Genomic DNA, 23,414 nt, shown 5'->3' with positions numbered 1-23,414 from the left:
TAGCTTGGAGGAGAGAATTCTGCTTTTCCAGATGACTGATTCTCAATCAGCTTGATTTGCAGGCAGCAAGCAGAAAGGGTTTCTCTCAAGCAAACTATACTTTTTTCCTTCTCTGCTATTGGAGAAGCCAGTTTCAAAGTGAGCTAATCTCTTTCTTAGTGGGCTTTGCTCATGTATGCAAGAAGTAATCAGTCTTCAACGTCCTGAATTTTGCCTTTGGATGCAACCTTGGTAGGCAGATGACCTTGGTGAGAATATATGAGGCCATGGGGGTGACCCGCTGTTGTGCTGACTAGAGGTATCCTTACTGATTTTGCATTCAGCTTCTGCCCTCAGCCAATTCCACTTTTGGGGTCTGCTGCCTGCAACACTGCAGTCTGTGTCACTTAGGGATGTTTTGAGTTACTGTATCAGAAAAGCTGGCTCAATCTGACTTACCCGATAAAGGAAACTTGTTAGTTCACTTAACTGAAGCTTCAGGAAGTATTGATTGACTACCTTCAGGCAAAGCTTGATCCAGTGGTCCTTAAAGTATCACCATAAACCATGTTTCTTTCTGAATTTCTTTTTTTTAAATAGATTTTATTTATTTATTTGTTTGTTTGTTTACTGGTTGTGTTGGGTCTTTATTGCTGCACGCGGGCTTTCTCTAGTTGCGGTGAGCGGGGGCTACTCTTCTTTGCGGTGCGTGGGCTTCTGATTACGGTGGCTTCTCTTGTTGCGGAGCACAGGCTCTAGGTGTGCAGGCTTCAGTAGTTGTGGCACATGGGCTCAGTAGTTGTGGCTCACGGGCTCTAGAGTGCAGGCTCAGTAGCTGTGGTGCACGGGCTTAGTTGCTCCGCGGCATGTGGGATCTTCCCGGACCAGGGCTCGAACCCGTGTCCCCTGCATTGGCAGGCGGATTCTTAACCACTGCGCCACCAGGGAAGCCCTCTTTCTGAATTTCTGATCTCCCTTTCACTTGAGAGCTTCATCCTAGGACCTCAACTGTAAAGTGAGTCATTTTGCTTGCAGGCACTTCCAGATTTTATGAGTCCCCCCACCCCTCAAGATCCCTTCACTGCGTTTCAAGAGGAGAATGACCTCTCTTTGCACAGGTGGAACCCACTAGGCGGTCCGCTCTCTTTCTTCTTCCTATAGGTATAGAATGTGCTTGTTGACTTCCTGAGCCAGACTGAGTGGGAGAGAAGAAAATGAGCTAAGGGGCAGGGCAGAGAAAGGAGTGAGTTTCCTCTTGGTCAAGCGACCCTGTGGAAGGTTCTGGAGCTTGAGCCTTCTTCTCAACGACACAGCACAGATTGGGGAATCATATATCCCATGTTTTCTGGGGAAGACCCCGTTTATGCTGGTTGTGCCAGCATAATTACTAATAGTATCCTCTTTGACTCTCAGAATGGTCATCCTACCAATAGGAGGTCTAAGTCTTGAAAGGTCTCTAACGGCAGGAGCTCAGGGTTGATGTCCACAAAGGTCCCTGGCTGTGTGGGCAAAGGATGCTGAAGTCCAGTCTGCACATCACCTGTAAACTCTTACACCCAACGCAGGGCCAGGTGTGCTCCGAGAGGGAGACTTTTCTTAACATGCTCAGGCTAGCGAAGGCCCAGGTGTGCTGCCAGTGCTGTGGACTGAGGGAGAGATGAAGGATGCGGGCAGGAGTGGGATGTCAACACCAGGGAACTATGCAAAGAGAGGGCCCACAGAAACCCCTTCTGTGCAAAGAAATGCACGTGCTGCCCAAAAGAGCATCAGTGGCTTATTGGTATTAAAAAGAGAAGCAGAGATAACAAACAGAAGGGAGGTTTAAGTTTTCTTAAACTGTTAAGTTTTCTCTTTACTCCAGTATCACCCCACATAGACCACCCACCTCGCCACCATACCAGAAGAATTAGGCCTTTAAAAGAGTGGAGGGGAAGGGATCCAGGACCAAACTAAAGCCTCATCCCACTCCAACTCCTCTGAGCCCAAGTTGCACCAGTGGGAGGTGTGGAGGTGGGGAGAAGTGGAGATGAGATCAAATTTGAGATTGAAGTTTTAAACTGAAAGAATTTTAATTACTGAATGTGGCCAGAAAGTTATGGGATCTGCCCCAAATGTTGTTAAGGTGGAACCAGCAGTGGGAGAAAAGTTCAGCATTTTATGTTTATTTTCTGTAAGAGTCAGGATAGGACAGGCTATAGTTCTGTAATGAACAACCCCCCAGTACATTAACAAAATAAAAGTTTCTCACTTGCACAAGATCTGATATAGGTTGGATCATTGGTTCTCAAAATTTAGTGTGCTCCAGAATCACCTGGAGGGCCTGTCTAAGCCCAAGAAGCTCTAATTCTATATGTCTGGGGTATGGCTCAGCTCTGCTTTTCTACTGGGCTTTCAGGTGATGCTGATGCCGCTGGCCCATGAACTATACTTTGAGTTGGACTGATCCCAGAGCAGCTTGCCTGGTGACTCAGGAATCTAGGCTGCTTCCATCCCGTAGCTATGGCTTCTGGAGTGAGAGAGAAGGAGACAGAAAAGGCGTACTGCTTTTAACTGTTCTGGCCCAGAAGTGACACACGTCACTTCTGCTTACAGACCATTGACCAGAATTAGTCACAAGAGACCAACCCAGCTGCAATGTAGGGAAACATATGGACTATTTAGGGAGCACTGTCTCTGCCACTTACTCTCAAACAAAAGGATAACCAAGGAAAGAGGTCTGACCAATGTGAACTTTTTTTTTTTTGGCCGCTCACGCAGATTGCGGGATCTTAGTTCCTCCACCAGGGATTGAACCCGTGCCCTCAGCAGTGAAAGCACCAAGTCCTAACCACTGGACCGCCAGGGAATTCCTGACCAATGTGAACTTGCAGTCTATGAGAGTATTTTGCTTTTTCTTTTCCTTCCCCCCCTTATTACTAAAAGATGAATGTCAGTTTAGTACTCATCCTACATATGAGGTATTCATGCAATATTCGTGCTGTCAAGATGTGGACTAAACCCTAGATCTATTGGGAAACATTTCAATGCTTGTAGGACAATAGTGTAAGTCGTCAGATGTTGAGAGTCCACAGAAGCAAGGAGGAGGCTCCATGGCTTCAACAAGAGCAGAGGTTCCTCCTGTGATCACTCCTAATAATGCCCACACACTTGTCATGGGTGGTTTGCTATGTTGTTGGGCAGAAGGGAGAATATCTCAGAATGGGAAAGGATTGTAAAATGTTGCATGGGAGGAGCTCTGTGTGCAGGTACGTGTGCGTGTGAGTTTGTGTGTGTGGAGAGAGAGAGAGAGAGAGGGAGAGAGAGAGAGAGGGAATCCTGAGTCACAATGTACCCCTTGGAGCTAGACAGGATATGTTTGTTACCTTGATCTCTTGATACAATGGACAGCATGACATTAACTGACATTCCAAAGTTTTCTGAGCCACTGAAGTCTCAAAGGCTCATCCCTTCAATGGTGGATCTAGATCTTGAGCAGGGGATTCAAATATCTGGGATACCACATATAGCTGGGGGTGGGCTGTGGGAGGATGAGAGGAGGACAAAGAGAGCTAAGAAGGGGCAAGTTTTTGGAGTAAGACCCCAACTTAAAAAGTCTTGTCTCTTAAATGAAAAAATTCACACACTCATATGTATGAAAATCAAAGGACAAAGAGTGGAAAATGAAAAGTGGAGCTCTCCATTTCTTAAAAATTGTGTTTCCCAGAGGAAATCACATTTAACAGGTTGAGAGGTATCACATCACATGTCCTTCTTATGTTTATGTAAATATATAGAGCTTTTACCAAAGCAAGCATTATTACATGTAGTTCTGAAACAATTATGTTATAACAAAGATATTTGTATATTTACAGATACACATATGAAGGGTATATTTTATATACATAGCTTTAAATTAATGTCACGGATACGTTTTCATCTCAGTACATTTGTATCTACTTCATCATTTTCAGTGGTTTCATATTTATTATGTGGCTGTACTATGATGCTTTAAGCTATTCCATTTTTGATGAATTTGTTTCTCTTTCATTGCTTTCACAAACAGGGCTGCAAAGAACATCTGTATGCCTATACCTTTATGTCTTTAGATAGTGTTTCTCAAAATAGATTCCTCAAAATAAGATAGATTGAAGAATGCGTACATTTAAAAATTTGCTAGAAACTGTCTCATTACTCTTCAAAAACCCTGACTGTCAAAATTCCACTTTGTGATACTAAAAAATAACGAGTTTCAAACAAAACAAAGTAAGTAGGGCTTAACAAAAAATTAATATACATTTGCATTTGTCATAAGCACGTGGAATTTCTCCCTCCTGAATTTTACAACAGAGACTCTGACTTAATCTAACTTTCTTACGCTTAAAAACATAATCTAGGCCAGGACTCAGAAAGCTTTTCCATAAAGGGTCAGGTCGTAAATGTTTGGGGCTTTGCAGGCATACAGACTCCGTGGCAATTATTCAACTCTGCCACAGTAGTGAGAAAGCAGCCACAGACCGTATATCATGGAATGGGCATGGCTGTGTTCCCCTAAGACTTTGTTTACAAAAACAGTCTGGAATTTTTTTTTTTTTTCCGGTCGTGTGGGGCGGCATGCGGGATCTTAGTTCCCTGACCAGGGATCAAACCCACGCCCCCTGCATTGGAAGTGCAGAGTCTTTAACCACTGGACCACCAAACAAGTCCCAAAATCACCTTTCATTTTTAACTTTCAGGAATATGTGGCCTCTAGATGTGTGACAAACCTGAAGCCTGGCTCTCAAGCTGAGGCACAAGAACAAGCAAACAGGCCTCTTTTACAGAGAGCTGGGGTGTGTTTCAACCTGTTATTTGTGCTGTGCCCTGAGGCTGGTAGCCTGTTCTCCATGATTGTTACAGTCTTGAGGGACCCAGGGATGCAAACCCCTGTGGCCACTAGAGTCAGAGGTTCACAGGGCATCCCCTGGCAGCAGCCACAAAGCCTGGACACCAGATGGAAAAACATGGTCACCAGGAATGTGTAAAAGCCCGTCTCCGGGAGATACCAGTGCTGTGGAAAGTGGCAGGGGCTGAGCACAGAGATGGTGTCCACTGGTGGGAGGGTAAAGATGCCTTATGCTGAGAAGAAAAAAAAAGAAAAAACAATAGCTGCTGGCTTTAGTAGAGCACAGAGAGAGAGCAAAGATGGTTCTACCATACCTCCATCCTGGAGATTATCCCAATGGCCGGCCCCTCAGGCCAGTGCTTTAAGTTTAGCAAATGCGTCTTTTTGGCCTCAAGTCTGATGCTTTTCAAATGGCTGCTTCTGCGCTGGGCCCTGGGGCGAGTGAAGCTGCAGCATGAGACCCTTAAGAGGGGTTTCTCAGTTTGCTACAACTCTTCGGATCTCGTGGACACGAGTCCCATTGGTTTTCAAAGCCTGATCTTTGGGGGGGATCACCTCTCAGTTGCAGGTCTTAAAAGTTGGGGTGCCTGAAAAGTTGATGGGTTACAGACCTTTTGCTCCTCAGGGAGAAGCTCCCGGTTTGTGAGTTCCCTCCTGACTGTGGGTGGTCACCCTGGGAGTGGGGTTAATGGCCAGACCACAGCTCAGACCCTTCTACCCTCCTCCCATGTGGTACATTTTTTTAAAACTGAGGTATATTTACAATATTATATTAGTTTCAGGTGTACAACATAGTGATACAAAATTTTTATAGATTTCACTCCATTTATGGTTAGTATAAAATATTGGTTATATTTCCTGTGCTGTATATACCTTGTAGCTTATTTACTTTACATATAGTAGTTTGTACCTCTTAATCCTCTACTCCATCTTGCCCCTCTTCTGTTCCCTCCCTCCACTGGTAACCACTAGTTAGTTCTCTGTATCTGTGAGTCTGTTTCCTTTCTGTAATATTCACTAGTTTGTTTTATTTTTTAGATTCCACACATAAGTGATAACATACAGTATTTGTCTTTCTCTCTCTGACTTCTTTCACTAAGCGTAATGCCCTCCAAGTTCATCCATGTTGTTGCAAGTGGCAAAATTTCATTCTTTTTTAATGGCTGAGTAATATTCCATTGTATATATAAAACCACATCTTCTTATCCATTCATCTATTGATGGACACTTAGGTTGCTTCCATACCTTGGCAATTGTAAATAATGCTGCTATGAACATTGGGGTGCATGTATCTTTTTCCTGATATACACTCAAGAGTGGAATTGTTGAATCATGTGGTAGTTCTAATTTTGTTTTTTGAGGAAACTCCATACTATTTTCTACTTTTACATGTAGCTGTCCAGTTTCTCTAGCACCACTTATTGAAGAGACTGTCTTTTCTCCATTGTATACTCTTGCCTCCTTTGTTGCAGATTAATTGACTATAAGTGTATTGGTTTATTTCTGAGCTCTCTATTCTGTTCCATTGATCTTTGTGTCTGTTTTTGGCCAGTATCATATTGTTTTGATTATTGTAAGATTGTAGTATAGTCTGAAGTGAGGGAGCGTGATTCCTCCAGCTCTGTTCTTTCTCAAGATTCCTTTGGCTACTCAGGGACTTTATTGTTTCCATATAAATTTTAAAATTATTTGTTCTATTTCTGTTAAAATTGCCATTGGTATTTTCATAGGGATTGCATTGAATCTGTATATTGCCCTGGGTAGTATGGTCATTTTAACAATATTAATTCTTCCAATCCATGAACATGGTATCTTTCCATCTGTTTGTATCTTCTTCAGTTTCTTTCATTAGTGTCTTATAGTTTTCTGAATACAGGTCTTTTACCTTCTTAGGTAGGTTTATTCCTAGGTATTTTATTCTTTTTGATGCAATTGTAAATAGAATTGTTTCCCTACTTTCTCTTTCTGACAGTTTATTATTACTGTATAGAAATGCAACAGATTTCTGTACATTAATTTTGTATCCTGCAACTTTACCAAATTCCTTGATGAACTCTAGTAGTTTTTTCATGGTGTCTGAGATTTTTTATGTATAATATCATGTCATCTGCAGATAGTGATAGTTTTACTTCTTCCTTTCCAATTTGGATTCCTTTTATTTCTTTTTCTTGTCTGATTGCTGTGGCTAGGACTCCCAATACTATGTTGAATAAAAGTGGGGAGAGTGGGCATCCTAGTCTTGTTCCTGACCTTAGAAGAAATGCTTTCAGCTTTTCACCATTGAGTATGATGTTAGCTGTGGGTTTGTCATATATGGCCTTTATTATGTTGAGGTATGTTCCCTCTATCCCCACTTTTTGGAGAGGTTTTATCACAAATGGATGTTTAATTTTGTCAGGAGCTGTTTCTGCATCTGTTATTCTTCAGTTTATTAATGTGATGTTGATTCACTTTGATTAATTTGCAAATATTGAACCACTCTTGCATCCCTGGGATAAATCCATCTTGATCATAGTGTATCACCCTTTTAATGTATTGTTGGATTTGGTTTGCTAACATTTTGTTGAGGATTCTTACATCTGTGTTCGTCAGTGATACTGGCCTGTAATTTTCTTTCTCTGTGATATCTTTGTCTGCTTTTAGTATCAGGGTGATGCTGGTCTCATAGAATGAGTTCAGAAGCATCTCTTCCTCTGCAATTTTTGGAATAGTTTGAGAAGGATAGATGTTAACTCTTCTCTAAATGTTTGGTAGAATTCACCTGTGAAGCCATCTGGTCCTGGACTTTTGTTTATTGGGAATTTATTTTGTTACCAATTCAATTTCATTACCAGTAATTGGTCTGTTCATAGTTTCTATTTCTTCCTGGTTTAGTCTTGGGAAATTGTAGATTTCTAGGAATTTGTTCATTTCTTCCAGGTTGTCCATTTTATTTGGCTTCTAATTGTTTGTAGTAATCTCTTATGATCCTTTCTAATTCTGTGATGTCAGTTATAATTCTCTTTTTTCATTTCTGATTTTATTAATTTGAGCCCTTTTTTTTTGATGAGTCTGTCTAAAAAATCGTCAGTTTTGTTTATCTTTTCAAAGAATCAGGTCTTAGTTTCATTGATCTTTTTTATTGTTTTCTTAGTCTCTATTCCATTTATTTCTGTTCTGATCTTTATGATTTCTTTCCTTCTACTAACTTTAAGTTTTGTTTGTTCTTCTTTTTCTAGTTCCTTTAGGTGTAAGGTTAGGTTGTTTATTTGAGATATTTTTTGTTTCCTGAGGTAAATTTGTATTGCTATAAACTTTCCTCTTAGAACGGCTTTTGCTGCATCCCATAGATTTTGGATCATTGGGTTTTGGTTTTCATTTGTTTTCAGGTATTTTTTGATTACTTCATTGATTTCTTCAGTGAGCCATTAGCTGTTTATTAACATGTTGTTTAGCCTCCACTTGTTTGTGTTTTTTGCAGTTTTTTTCTTGTAGTTGATTTCTAGTCTCATAGTGCTGTGGTTGGAAAAGATGCTTGATACGATTTCAGTTTTCTTAAATTTACTGAGGCTTGTTTTGTGGTATAGCATATGATCTATGCTGGAGAATGTTCCATGTGCACTTGAAAAGAATGTGTACTCTGATGCCTTTGGATGGAATGTACTATATATATCTATTAGGTTTAATGTGTCATTTATGGCCAGTGTTTCTTTGTTGATATTCTGTCTGGATGATCTGTCCATTGATGTAAGTGGGAGTTAAAGTCCCTTAACTCCCTTTATGTTTCTCTCTTTATGTTTGTTAATATTTGCTTTATATATATAGGTGCTCCTATGTGGGTGTATATATATTTACAATTGTTATATATTCTTTGATTGATTCCTTGATCATCATGTAATGTCCTTCTTGGTCTCTGGTAACAGTCTTTGTTTTAAAGTCTATTTTGTCTGCTATAGGTATTGCTATCCCAGCTTTCTCTTCTTTTAAAAAAATATTTATTTATTTATTTATTTTTGGCTGTGTTGGGTCTTTGTTGCTGCCCATGGGCTCTCTCTAGTTGCGGCGAGCAGGGGTTACTCTTCATCGCGGTGCATGGGCTTCTCATTGTGGTGGCTTCTCTTGTTGCAGAGCATGGGCTGTAGGCATGGGCTTCAGTAGTTGTGGCACGTGGGCTCAGTAGATGTGGCTCATGGGCTTAGTTGCTCCGTAACATGTGGGATCTTCATGGACCAGGGCTTGAACCTGTGTCCCCTGCACTGGCAGGCGGGTTCTTAACCACTGCGCCACCAGGGAAGTCCCCCCAGCTTTCTCTTGATTTCTATTTGCGTGGAATAACATTTTCCATCCCCTCTCTTTCATTCTGTGTGTCTTTATATGTGAAGTGATGTCCTGTGAGTCTCAGCAGTGCACTCCCCTCTGGTTACTAGAGCTATATCCTCTAGGGGTGTGCCCTATGTGGGCTGCTTGGATCCTTCTGTTGTGGTGGGCTGACTACTGTGGGTGGTCTGGTAGGCTTGGTTGGCTCCTGGTCTGTTTGGTTGCCAGGCCCTCCCTTGTGTGGAGGCCGCCAGCCACTCCTTGGGGGGGCCGGGTCAGAGGGTAGGGTCAAGGGTCAGGCTGGCTGCAGAACCCTGGGGGGACCCTGGCGCTAATGCTGGCTCACTAGTGGGTGGAGTTGGGGCACAGGAGATCCCTGGACTGGTGCCCACCCACCAGTGGTTGAATCTAGGTCCTGAGGCTAGTGCTAGCCCACAGGTGGGCAGAGTTGGATCCTGGGGTCTAGCTGCAGGGCCCAGGGATCCCAGAGCTGGTGTTAGACTGCTGGTGAGTGGGAATGATTTCTGACATAGCTGGCTGTGGGGTCTAGGGTATCCCAAAGCTTGTGTTGGCATGCTGTTGGGCAGAGCCTGTGTCTGGTCAGTCCCAGGGTTGGTGCTGGCCTGCTGGTGGGTGGGCTGGGTCAGTTTTCCTAGGCCTGGTACCTGCCCGCTGGTGGGTGAGGCTGGTTCTGAGTTTAGAGTAGGCTCACTGGTAGGTGGAACCAGGGCCCAGCTGGTCTGAGGGCTGGTGCTGGCCTGCTGGTGAGTAGGCTGGGTCCGCAGGTATTGAGCAAGGTTTTCCTGGGGCTCATGTTAACACACTGGTGGGTGAGACTGATTTTGAATCTAGAGCAGGCTTGCTGGTGGGAGGAGCTGGACATTCTGAGGCTGGTGTCTGCCCTCTGGTGGGTGGACCTGGGTCCCGGGGTCTCTGGCTGTAGGGCTCTGGGGGTCCCAGATCTAGTGCCTGCTCACTGATGCGTGGGGCTTGGTCCTGGGCCCTCTAGTGTGTAAGGCTGTGTTCAGGGGAGGACATGGGCTCAGGGGGTCTTAAGGCAGCCTATCTGGTGGTGGGTGGGGCTGTGTCCCTGCCCAGTTAGTAGCTTGGCCTGAGGTGTCCCAGGACTGGTGTCTATGGGCTGGTGGGCATGGATGGGGCTGGATCTGAGGCTAATAAGCTAGAGGGAAGATTCCAGCATGGCACCTGCCAGCACCAGTGTCTACATGGTAGAATGAGCTCCCCAAAATGGCTGCTGCTGGTGTCTGTGTCCCCGGGGTGAGCTGCAGTTGCCTCCTGCCTCTCTGGGAGACTCCCCAAGATCAGCAGGTACGTCTGACCCAGGCTCCTGTCAAATTACTGTTTCCATCCTGGGTCCTGGAGCATGTGAGATTTTTGTGTGCACCCTTTAAGAGTGGAATCTTTATTTCCCACGGCCCTCTGGGACTCCCAAAAGCTGGCCTTCAAAGACAAATGTTCTAGGAGCTTGTCTTCCTGGCCCAGGACTCCTGCCCTGGGGAGCTCAATGTGGGGCTCAGACCCCTCACTCCTTGGGGAGAACCTCTGTAATTGTAATTATTCTCCTGTTTGTGGGTTGCCCGCCTGGGTGTATGGGTCTTGACTGTACGGTGAATCCTCTCCTCCTGTCTTGTTGTGGTTCTTTCTCTATATCTTTAGTAGTAGAAGATCTAGTTTGGTAGGTTCTTGTCTTTTTCATTGATAGGTGCTCTGTAAATAGTTGTAATTTTGGTGTGCCTGTGAGAGAAGGTGAGCTCAGGGTCTTTCCATTCCGCCATCTTGCCCTGCTATCCACTGTCGCTCTTTTCTGTTTGCTGATGTGAAGTAGCTGCTCGGGTAGTTTTCAGGTCTTCTGCAGAGGAAATTGTTCGGTACGTAGCTACAGATACAGCATGTCTGTGGGAGGAGGTGAGTTTGGGATCTCCCTAAATCACCATCTTGGACCACTTCCTCTATTGCTTATTTGCGCTAATCTTAGGTTTAGTCTCTGTCTCCCTCTGCAGAGAATGCAGCTAATTGAACAGTCTGTCTCTTGTTCCAGTTCCATTTGGGAACCTTAATCTGTTCTAAGAAGAGATTTTTCCTGCTCTAAGAAGAGATTTTTTTCCAGCAAGAGACTATCTCTGTAAATCACCTATAAGGTGGCACTGAGGTTACTTAGCTGGTCACTGGGAACCACCTGAAGCTGGATTCTGCCTCCTATGGAAAACCCACCCAATTTTCCCACTCCCACTATAGGACAAGCCCCCACCCTTCCTTCTGGGTACATAGAATAGAAAGCTAGAACTCCTTTGGAAAGAGAAGCCCCCCTGAACAGATAGCCGAGGGCATTTTTGAAAACCCCTTGGGAAGTCCTGTATTTCACTTGGTACCCCTGTACATAGGGCTTTAGTGATGTGGTCTGATCTGAGCCAGAAAGTGGGGGGACAACAGCAAATGTCAGCAGGAGGACACTTGTGAGAGAAGGCCTGGGAGCAGAGAGCCCTGGTGAGGAGGGCAGTAAGGGCTCAAGAGTGTGGGCCAGAACAACTCGCTGTTGCCAGCCTCCTTCTGGGGTCTAAGCAACGTCCCCTACTCTTTTTTTTTTAACATCTTTATTGGAGTATAATTGCTTTACAATGGTGTGTTAATGTCCCCTACTCTTAAGACCTAAGTGGTAGACTATTGGGAGATAGAAACTCGGGGTGATGAGAGAGGAAGTTTTTAAGCCCAGTTGTGCCTTGTTGACCTGTATATGCAAGAGGGGTCTTGGGTGACCACAGGGCTCAGGGTATTTGCAAGAATAGTTCAAGTGCTCACTTAACTGGGGCTGTTTATGGGGAAGTGGTTTCCACACGAGAGGAGGTGAGATGTGTCACTGTGGGACCACACTTAGTTGGTTCTTTCTCTGTAGAGCCTTATAGTCATAATTTCCCCCAGCAGAAACTTCTGTTATTCCACAGCTGTTCTAACTGCACAGATGTGGCATTTGCAATGATGCCATGAGTCCTGAGCAGCACAACCCAATTTAAACCACACCCAAGTAGACAGAGTTGTATTATCAAAGCCTGGGCTTCAGGAGTGATGAGAGGGCAGGCTGCTTTTCAGACACTCACTCATTCAAGAGAGGTTCATCAAGGGCTCTCAATAAACACAAAGCAAAGGGGATAAAGACATGTTAGGTGGACTTCCCTGGTGGCACAGTGGTTAAGAACCCACCTGCCAATGCAGGGGACACAGGTTCGAGCCCTGGTCTGGGAAGATCCCACATGCCACAGAGCAACTAAGTCCGTGTGCCACAACTACTGAAGCCCATGCACCTAAAGCCCGTGCTCCACAACAAAGAGAAGCTACCTCTTTGAAGTGCACGTACCGCAACAAAGAGTAGCCCCCACTCGATGCAACTAGAGAAAGCCCGCGCGCAGCAACAAAGACCGAATGCAGCCAAAAAAAAAAAAAAAAAGACGTGTTAGGTATGGGGGTAACATACATAAGGAACCTTAAAATGACTTTAGCCTTTGACCAAGATAATCCGTGTCTAGGAATCTATTTCCTATATAAATACATTCAAATATGGAAGAAAGTTTATGCATAAGAGTATTTGGTCCCCAGCATATTCATAACAATTTAAAATTGGACCCAATTTAAATCATCTACAATATGGAAATGGCAAAGAAAATTATGGTATCTTCACTTGGTTGGCTCTTAGGGAGCCTTTACAAACAATACAATGACATGGGAAATGCTTAAGTTCTAATGATAAGTTAAAAAAAAAACCCCAAGATGCAAATAGGCTTATTTTAATCAGGACCTACCCCATGTCTGGGGATGTGGTCAGTTCTATATAATATTTTTTGTGGATGCTGTTCCCAGGAAAGAGGGAGAACAGAAGCAGCAGGTATGATGTGTCCCCTGCCATCTACCCCTTAGTCTGTCTAATAGTAAAGGATTCTCCTCTCTTCCTCAATATGGGCAATTTCAGTAATGATGATTCATTATTCTGAGAGTTCTCTCATTTTCCTCTTTCCCCCGTCTTTTGCTTTTATGAAGCAGGGTGGGTAGTGTTTGTGGCAGGACCAGTTCTACCCCACTTAGTGTGTCCTGGGATGAACATGTAGCCCTATTTTCTGGTGGTGACTGTGCCACTATGAAGAGCTTAATGTCTCTTTTGCCTCAGATTTGGGCAATAGTCATTTATAGGGCAACAGGAAATACACAGATCAGCATCTTCTTAAAAGTAAAGTCATTCAGGAATGGAGAAGACTAAAAGTTTCTAATCTGGAGAGCAAAGGAGAAGACATGTGTATCACACCCAAAGTGTTAGTGTTGTTAACTCAAGAAAAGAATCTATAGGAAAAACAAACACGTAGTGAGAACATGTTTTTCCTGACCAGCACCTACTCTACATCCTTCTTGATACCAGAAACCCACAGTTCCTTTGGGAAGCGATTCTTGCTCGTAATTCTCAGATTTATGTGAAATTCATCCAACCATGATGCAGGTATGTGCCTCGATTAGCTTAAGCAAATCAATGAAACCCATCCCCTTAGCCATAGTGATTGGTTAGGAATTGGATTTCTGACCTGTCAGTCAAATCTGAAAGAACCTAGTGATTTTTTTTTCCAAGGGAGACACAGCGTCTCTCTTCGCTGAAGAAAATGAACAAGAATTCATGTGACACTGGAAGGTACTGGCAGCTATCTTGGGACTCGTACATGGAAGGGAGGTCAGAAAGAGAAAACGGGACCTGCAGGGAATCACAGGGCTGCTGCATCCAGCCTTTCCTGGAGCCAGAGCCTCCCTGTACCCTTTGATCTTGGAACCACAGGGTTCATTTATTCCAGTCTCTTTGAGGTAGGTTTGCTTGTTTGTTTTCCTTCTTGCAACTACTAATATCCTGAGAAATACAGAGTTCTGTATCTGTGCAGAGATGCAGAGTCTGTTAAAAGTAACAGCTCGTGACTGAAGCATGGGATTAGCTGAACTGAGAAAGCAGGGAGTTTGGTGAGGACTTTGTTAAGTGCAAGTGGTTTGGTGTGTCTGGGAATTACCTGGAGGCTTGTTAGACACAGATTGCTGGGCACCACCCCCTAAAGGGGGAAGCCCGGGGCGGGGGTGGGGGGGTGTTTGCTTAGAATTTGCATTTCTAATGGTTCCCAGGTGCTCCTGCTGTGGTCTGGGCAGGACCTTTTGAGAACCGTTCTCACATGGTACTGCTGGTGCTGGTTGACCTGTGGTCTATTGCATCTCAGTAAAAATCTTTTTTTTTTTTTTTCCTTTAAGTAAAATTCTTTAAGAAAGAGCTCAGGCTGCTTTGAAATGGGCTTATCTGACATGGAAAAAGGGAAACAATTCAGCTTTGCTAAGAAAGGCCTTTCCAGTCTGTCAACTGTTGTCAGTAATCTGGAGTCTCGGAGGGCTGTAAAGGCAGATATTTCGACGTCAGTCTGAAGTTAATGTGAGTAGAGGCAGGGAGGTGAGGGACTTAACAGGAGAGAATCCTGAGCTCTGACTGTGGGTCCTAAGTCCCTCTCTCCACCCTCTCCTGTGAAATATTTGTCTTCCTTATTTGAAGTGGACAGTCAGCTCCTTGTAAAGGCGCAGGGAAGGCGTGGCTTTGGGCATCAAATATTCATCACTTTTGCATGTTGCTCCATCTCTGCAGGGGCCGGAATGGAGGCAGCGCTCTCCCGCCACGTGGCTAGAGGTAGGGGTGTAGGGGGGACTGTAGTATTGAGGCCCATGCTAGGAAACACATTCCCAACACCAGGTAAAATGCAAGGTATATGACCAGGCAAGCTCTCCCTTTTGGGTTATTGAGCTCATGGAATAGATCAGAAGCCTGCTGTCATTAGATGGGCATTATTTGCGGGACTTCCCTGGCGGTCCAGTGGTTAGGACTCTGCTCTCCCAATGCAAGGGGCATGGGTTCGATCCCTGGTGGGGGAACTAAGATCCCGCATGCAGCGCAGCACAGCACAGCCGAAGTTAGCTGCCCAACACCTAAGGCAAACTCCAGGCTCCTAACTCACATGGATAAGAAGTTGGCAGCTCCCGAAAAGGGCTCCTCGCTGGCACACATGTGTGTCCACAGAGGACAGTCCCCAGGGAGGTCAGCCCCTAGGGAGGTCAACCGGAGAGGCTGTCTAAGAACTTCAGTCAAGTCTCGGACTCTGAAATGCCCTCTACATTGGTTGATAGTGCAATTCCCACGCTCCCCGCTCCCTCACAGGGGTCTTTATTCTATTTACACTTTTTGTTCGCAACACTTGCGTTGAGTGATCGGGCATGGGTTAGCTTTCATTAGCCTTTGGGCTGCTGGACCTTGAGAAGCAGTGCAGCATAAACGAGCAGATTTTGTTTGTCCCTAGATGCTGGAAGCCAATAGAGAAGAAGTGATGACAGCCTCACTGCTTCTTTGGGGACAAAGTTTGTTCCTCTCATTCTCCTGATAGAATCTTCGCACTTGTCATGGTGTGGGTGGTAATGGTGTTAGGGGAATGGGGCCCCCGTAAAGGCAGGGGATTATAAAATGTTTTCTAGGAGGAGCTCTGTGTGTGTGTGTGTGCGCGCGTGTGTGCGCGTGTGCGGGTGATATGAAAGCCTTGGGCGAAAGGACTTGCTCCTTGTATTGTCCTCGTTATATAAAAGCCATTATGGCATCAAGACTGTGAGCTAAGCTGAGCTCTCTTTGTGTCAACTCAGAATCTCAACCAGAAAGTAGTTTTGATGGATGGAATATCACCTGTCGAGGGGTGGGTAAGATGAGACTGGAGAGGTGAGCGATACATGCTCATTGAAAACTAAATCAAATAAAAAGTACAGGAAATAAAAAGGAGGAGTCCCCATTCCTTTAAAGAAAAAAGAATAAAAATCCCATTTCCTCTAAGAAACCATAGTTAGCTATTTGATATGTATCTTTCCAAATATGTGCCTTTGTAAATATATATGTGTATCTGGTTTTTTAAAATAAAAGCAAAAATAATGTCATTCGATACATATAGTTCCGTAGCATATATGTAGAGTATATATGCATATACTAGATGTAAACAGATATACCTTTTGCACCTAATATTATGGACACTTTCCATAGGTACAGATGTGTGTTATCCTTTTTACTAACCACAGAATAGTCCATTGGTGGGCATCTCAATTCTCTTCTGATGTAATCTTCTACTGGTTTAAATGGTTGTTCCCATTTGCTTGCTGTTTACAAACCGTGCTGCAAAGAATATCTTTGTGTCTATATATAGTCCTGTCCTCTGGCAGTGTTGCTACAAAACAGATTCCTAGAAATGGAATCAGGGCAAACGGTATCTTGGTCCAATAGTGCGTGCATTTTAACGTTTGCTTAGCAGTAGTGTTGAATTGTACTCTAAAAGTTTCATCACTACAATTCTAAACTAATTTGGGGTACAAAAATTAGATTATTTTAAACAACATGAAACAATTGTGGGTCATAAAAATTAATACATGTTTGGTTTCCACACAAGTCTTTAGCATTTCTCCTCCTTCTGCCGAAAGGACCCGAGCTCAGTGTACATTTCTTATAGTTATAACTCAGGCAACCTATCTATTAAATAACTGAGTTGTCACAGTAAACCTATAAACAGAATCCTGCTCCACATGTAGGCTGGTTATCTTTTCCTTCTCTAACATTAGCCATGTATTTTGTGGAGCATGGATTCTAGGAAAATAATGTACAATACACCTGTTACCATATGCAGATGTGCACTGCATTTGGAAAAGAGCAGTGAGTTCTATTGACTATTTCAGTGGTTCTCAGCTGTTAAAATGCATGTGGAACACCTGAAGCTTGGTAGAAATATCAATTCCCAGGTCCACACCTAAAAATTCTGACGTGAGTGGCTTAAACAATCATTGCTTGTAATTTGAGTACAGGTGGATTACATTTTGGGAAATAACTTGGTTACTGGTTAAGAGCAAAGTCTGTAGTTACATCAAAATCTAGTTTTGGAACTCAGTTGTGCCGCTTACTTGCTGTGTGATCTTGGCCAATTTGCTTAACCTCTCTGAGCCCCAGCCCCAGTTTACTCTTCTGTCAAATGAAAATATTAATAGTGCTTAAACGATACTATTTCATTGTGAGGAGCAAATGAACACAGCAGAAAAAGCACTCAGCCTGGAGTAAGTCTCAAATATGTTAGTAACCGTTATTCAGAAAGTTTGATTTATCGTAAATATGTATTATGAATACTCTTCTTAATGGTATCCATTCATGTACATTATGATTTGATTCATAAAATAGTCGTAATTTAAATGTTCTGGAAATGTGGCTCCAGAGTGTTGACTGAAAAAAAATGCACAACCTAAAAGTTAAGAGTTAAGTTTTATTGACAGACAAAACTGAGCACTTAAGCCCAGGACACAGCACCTCAGATAACTCTGAGGGACTGCTCTGAAGAGGCAAGAGGGGAGCCGGGATATATAGGAGTTTTTGCAACAAAGACCAGGTAGTCGGAACATCAAAAGATTACTGTTAATTAAAGAAAACCAGCTGTCCCAGGTTAAGGGATTTAGTGCTTTTGTATGTATGGGAAGATGCAGGAGACTGGGCTCACTGAAATCATTCTTTGATATGAACCTCAGCTGTCTGGGGCCAGTATCCTGTGTTTTCTCATCCTGAGTTTCCCCAGGATGCACCATTGGGGGTGGCAGCAGCAGCTGACGGCTAGATGGTGGGCAACCTGTTTCTATCCTGAATTCCCTCAGGGCGTACCTCCGGAGGGGGGCGGCTGTAAGGGGATGGCTTGATGGCTGCAACATTCTTTGTTTACTGATACAGCAGGCAACATTTTTCATTTACAAGTGTAAAGCAGCGTAGCTCTGTGGTAGCCCCCTTCCATCTCTCCCAATTTTCCTCCATTTCCTATCTTCCTATTCTTTAACCTACTATTCCTTTCAACCTGTGATTCTTTTTTTTAATTAATTTTTTTATTGGAGTATAGTTGATTTACAATGTTGTGTTAGTTTCTGCTGTATGGTAAAGTGAATCAGCCATACGTATACACATATCCACTCTCTTCTAGACTCCATTCCCATATAGGACATTACAGAGCACCAAATAGAGTTCCCTGTGCTATACAGTAGGTTCTTATTAGTTATCTTTTATATATAGTAGTGTGTATACGTCAATCTCAATCTCCCAATTTATCCCCCTCTTCCCCGTTGGTAACCATAAGTGTGTTTTCTATATCTGTGACTCAATTTCTGTTTTGTAAATAGGTTCACTTGTACCATTTTTCTAGATTCCACATATAAGCAATATCATGATATTTGTCTTTCAGAGAAAGTCAACCAGTGATTCTGATTTGCCAGATAAACAAAACCAAACTCAATGCCAGTTTACTTTTCAAAAGAGCATCTTTATTTTTTCACTTTGCTGAACACAGCACTGAACGGAAACATCCAATACACGACTGTCAGTCTGGTGGCATTGGCACCATCTCTGTGTAGAACAAGCTGCCGACAGTCAATTGTCAGCAGAGTGCAAGTGAATGGGGAAGGGAAGGTCTGTGAAAAGGTGTCTTGGGCCCTCTTGGAGCACACAGTCCCAGACACAGTGGGACACTGAAATTAAATTACAAAAATTAAATATTAATATTATATATAAATAAGTTGCAATCTAAGTTAGGAGCGAGTCCCGGAGTGTTGCTGTTTGGAAACAAGCAGCACACAGGAGAGGTAGCTGTGGAGGTGACAGGGGTATTTCCAAGGCTCAGACCCCTGCTGCCCAGTCGGGCCACTGAGGTCACTGGGTTCCTCAAAACTTCCAGGCCACTCAGGCATTCAGCTCCAGGTCAGTGATGTATTCCTGGACCCGGTCCTCACTGGGGTTGGCACAGAGCTGCCGGCCTCTTTTGGTTTGGAAGCTTTGGAGAAGGACAAAAGAATTACACACTGAGGAATCCAGCAGGGGGATCCTGGGCTCCCTGAGGCCCCTCCACCCCTCTCTCCTGGGAGGCCCAGGGCCTGCCACTCCCTCGGGGACCCTCTGCCTACCTCAGTCCAGAGAGACGCTCTCCCTGACTCAGGGGGCCCCTCAGAGGATGCAGCCTCCTTCTTCCCCTCCCTCCCTCTGGGCTGGCCTAGCACCCCCTGACTCTGCAAGCCTGGCCAGGTCAGGTCACAGCTCAGAGACCTGGGTCCTGTATACTTGATAGGCCCCGGCGGGCTGGGCTTGCCAGGATGGCACCCCTGGCCTGTCTGTGCCCTTGGGTGCTGACTCCCATCCAACATCCCATCTCCCCAGAGGTGGGCAGGAAGACTGGCACTTACGTGACACCGGGCTTGGAGCACTGGCTGCTGGTCTCAAAATAGTCAGCTGCGAATTCGCGAGGAAGCTGCCAGGCATTATAGGAGAAGCAGCAGCAGCCTCAGCTGTGGAGGAGGGGACAGAATGAGGCTGAGTCATAGTTCAGAACAGGATGAGGAAGACTCGGAAGGAGAGAGACAGCCTGGCTTAGGGCACAGACTGGGAGACAGGTCACTGGAAGACTCTGGGCATTTTCCCCTAGAAATATCCCTGTCTCTGTCCTTGTTTCTGTCTGCATCCTTCTTTATTTTTGACTCTTCACTGTGGGCTCTCTCTTTCTCTGTGTGCTCCAGGCATCCAAACAGACTGTTCTTATCACATCTCCCTTCAGGAAATTGTTTCTGGTTCAAGAAGTCACACCCCAGCAAAAGAAAAACCTTGGACAGCTCTCATGAGACATCCAAGGGACAAACTCTTGGGGGGTCTTAGCGTGAGTTACTGGAAGACTGACACCATGGGGCGGTAACCAAATTTGGACTCTGCCTCTTGCCAACTCTTTTGTTTAGGTCCCCATTTTACCGTCTGTAAAATGGGACTGTAACTCCCCAACCCTAGCTCCAGATCTGAGGACCCCTTTATAAAGATAAAAATTAAAATCTTGAAGAGAAAGGCCAAAATGTTTCATAAGCCTTTAAGAAGATCTTTATTTTCTCTTGGGGGCTCTCAAGGCCAAGTAAAGTTTGGTGTGGGGACCCCTGCAACTACTGCACAGACTCACATGGTGCCGAGAAGACCTGGCTGCAGAGGGCCATGGGGCAGAGGAGGACGGCGAGGGCAGCAGCGGGCACCTTCATGATGCTGAGCAGACAGAGTGTGGCCTTGAGTGTGGGGACTGGGTGCTCGCTGCTGCCTGCGTCCTTCTTTAGTGAGAGGCCGTCTCCCCAGCCCTTTATAGGCAGCCCTGATGGATGGGGAAATGGAATCTGGGAGTGAGGAAGGAAATTTTTAAGCATCGTGATGCTTTCACTGTTTCATAACTCAGGGTCCGCGGCAACCACAGGGGCTCAGGATATCCAAGAATAGCAGCTGTCAGCTACGAGTCTCAGCCCGCAACGCATGGCTTGTTCTGGTTTCATGTGAGGAAATGGTTTCCCCTGTGAGCAGCGGCAGAGGGGTGTGTGTCCATCCAAGGCTATTCTCAGCCGGTCCCTTCCCCTCACGACTTCTCCAGCTCTGACCTTTCCACAGAGCTGAAACTGCTGCGTTTCCCCAGCTGCTCTAACCACAAGGATAGGGCAGGTGTGATACCGCCCTGGAGGGTGGCACAAGCTTCCCTTGGATGCAAGGGACTTAATCAAGGAATCCACGCTAGGGGACTAGGAAGCATGAGGTCATGTTTCCGTCACGTGTCCAGTCATCAGTCACCGAGTGACCGGGGGCACTGGGTTAAACACTAGTTGAAAATCATGAAGAGGCATTAGATGTGGGTGTTAATGTGTCAGAAGCCTAAAAATATTTATACCCACTAACCTAGAGATCGCATTTCTAGGAAAGAGTTCTAAAGAAACGGGCCCAAATATGGAGGCATCTTCAGGCAGGAAGGTGCTGGCCCAGCAACATTTATAACTCTAAATAAGGAAACCTAAATTTTCCTCTCTCAGGGAATGATAAACTCAGTTATGATATATCCACTGGAATGTTTGTTATTAAGCCCTTAAACTAAATGAAGTAGCATAAATATAACCATAGCATCAGTTGTCAAAAAGTAAGATAAAAATCATACCAACTGTATAAGATGAAGAATTATACAAATATATATGTGCATATGCGTATATACACATATACGATAAATATTGTAACCATAAATTGTGTGTGTGTATACACACACACAGATATATGGTCTAGGCGTGGAAAAAACAAAAAGCATTGGAAATAAATGCCCAGAGCATCATTAGTACTTAACGCTGTGTGACAGATGAATGGGCGATTTTGTTTTCCTTTTTTTCTGGAATTCTCTCTTTTTTTTTTTTTTTTTTGGAGTAAGAATGTATTACCTTCCTGGTCAGCCCACAGATTTATGAACACATTCTGTCTTAAAACATTTCCAACACCACCGGTTGGAAGGTAGGTTGTTGGCAGATGTTTAATTTGAAAGAATTTTTGGATAAATATACTAAGGTTTCTTTCGAATGTCCTTTGCTAAAATGAAGTCTTGATTTCCATTTCTCCGAACTATTTTGAGGAACCTGTAAGATTACATAAGTAATGCCAAATTCGGAGCAGTGTTCCTTTCCTATTCTTTTCAACTCATAATTTCAGTGGTGTGAAAGAGTCTACTTTCTTAGCCAGATGTATATATTTTCTTTTCCATCCTTTATTATTACAGAATTAGTGGGCATAAATCACATTTTACATTGAGAAATAGATTTAGTTCTTTCTAGTGATCTTTTAAAAAATGTTATTGATGTATAGTTGATTTACAATATTGTGTTAATTTCTGCTGTACAGCAAAGTGATTCAGTTATACACACATATATATCTATATATTCTTTTGAATTATGATTTATCCTTTCTAATGATCTTTATCCTCTAGGTGCCCCCAGTCTAGTAGGAGCAGGTAGAGTATAAACAGGTAACCACAGCACTTAACAGAAACTGCTAAGATTCTCAGGAGAAAAATAAATGAAAGCTCAGAATGTGAGGAAGAGGGAGTCATGGTCTCCCTTGGGAGGATAGGGAAAGGCGTCACGGAAGGGATGGAATTTTGATTGGGTCTTGAAAGAGACGCAGGATTTGAACATATATAGATGGTGTGGCAGTAGATGGCTTGGCCTGCTAATGCAGAGTCACAGGTGTGAAATTGCTGGGTCAGAGGGAGGAGTGAGTCCTTCAGAGTAGCTGCACAGTGGAGGGGCAAATATGGATGAAGAAGCTGCATTAGGACCAAACCAAGAGGGCTTTGAATTCCCCCAAAAGGAGTTAGAACAACGGAGGAGATAAGACGTGAGCAAAGTGAGACCACACCTGAGGAATTCTGTCCTTCCTGTGTCCGTAGAGTTACTTCTCTTAAAACACATGGGCTGTGTTTCCATCCCATCCCTATGATTGCTAATGCTGGTCCGAGGGAGGTGCAGCAAAGGCAAGATTTGGGGCAATGGCAGGTTTCACTGGGGCTGTAGCATCCAGCTGTCTTTCTTTGTTACTGTCAATTCCAGAAAATGGAGTCTATCATTTGCTTCACTGGAAACTCCAGGTCACAGACAATGCCTCCTCCTCACGTCCACCCCCTCTGCCCCAGCCCTCAGTCGATACCCTGAACTGAATTCCCTCATTTACTTCTTGGGGGAACCCCCTTCACACTCGTGATTTAGTTTCTGAGAGCAGGCGTCTCTGAGTTGAGGAGGTTGAGAAGAAGGAAATGGAAACTGCTGAATCAATCACGTTTCTGATAACGGACTTGATTATTTAGCTCTGCCATTACAGCACTTTCCACATTGTGTGACAGTTATCTTTGTAATTGTCTCTTCAAAAATCTAGGCCTGTTGATTTTATTTATTTTTAGATTATTATTGGAGTATAGTGGATTTACAATGTTGTGTTAGTTTCTGGTGTACAGCAAAGTGATTCAGTTATATATATTCTTTCATATTCTTTTCTGTTAAGGTTTATTCCAAGATATTGGAATATAGTTCCCTGTGCTATAAGTAGGTCCTTGTTATTTTATATATAGTAGTTTGTATCTACTAATCCCAAACTCCTTAATTTATCCCTTCCACAACCCTGCCCCTGCCTTTCCCCTTCGGTAACCATAAGTTTGTTTTCTATGTCTGTGAGTCTGTTTCTGTTTTATAAATAAGTTCATTTGTATCATAGTTTAGATTCCACATATAAGTGATATCATACGATATCTGTCTTTCTCTGACTTACTCACTTAGCATGGTAATCGCTAGGTCCATCCATGTTGCAGCAGATGGCATTATTTCATTCTTTATGGCTGAGTAGTAT

At 43.9% G+C, this 23,414-nt stretch overlaps 2 protein-coding genes across 3 annotated transcripts in view; one reads left to right on the top strand and one right to left on the bottom strand.

Moving 5' to 3' along the window:
• The window catches only part of LOC116746130 (C-C motif chemokine 4), an 88,554-nt gene that overhangs the window by 55,743 nt on the left and 9,397 nt on the right, over nucleotides 1–23,414 (top strand). The gene's annotated exons all lie outside the window — the stretch shown is intronic.
• Nucleotides 18,936–20,263, bottom strand: LOC116746132 (C-C motif chemokine 3-like). The gene is made up of 3 exons (XM_032617413.1): nucleotides 20,188–20,263; nucleotides 19,433–19,529; nucleotides 18,936–19,026 (listed from the first exon to the last, which is right to left on the bottom strand). Exons 1-3 carry the CDS (start codon nucleotides 20,261–20,263, stop codon nucleotides 18,936–18,938), a joined length of 264 nt encoding a protein of 87 aa, XP_032473304.1.

The sequence above is a fragment of the Phocoena sinus genome, chromosome 20 (genome assembly GCF_008692025.1).
Source record: "Phocoena sinus isolate mPhoSin1 chromosome 20, mPhoSin1.pri, whole genome shotgun sequence".
Taxonomy (NCBI): Eukaryota; Metazoa; Chordata; class Mammalia; order Artiodactyla; family Phocoenidae; genus Phocoena; species Phocoena sinus.
This window is presented reverse-complemented; position numbering and strand designations above follow the sequence as displayed.

Bases quoted from the DNA above. Each gene is read 5' to 3' on its own strand.
- LOC116746132 (XM_032617413.1), bottom strand. From the start codon at position 20,263: ATGAAGGTGCCCGCTGCTGCCCTCGCCGTCCTCCTCTGCCCCATGGCC. The intron at 19,530-20,187 runs GTGAGTCTGTGC...TCCACAGCTGAG, and splicing joins CCAGGTCTTCTCGGCACCAT to GCTGCTGCTGCTTCTCCTAT. The intron at 19,027-19,432 runs GTAAGTGCCAGT...CCTTCTCCAAAG, and splicing joins TGCTCCAAGCCCGGTGTCAC to CTTCCAAACCAAAAGAGGCC.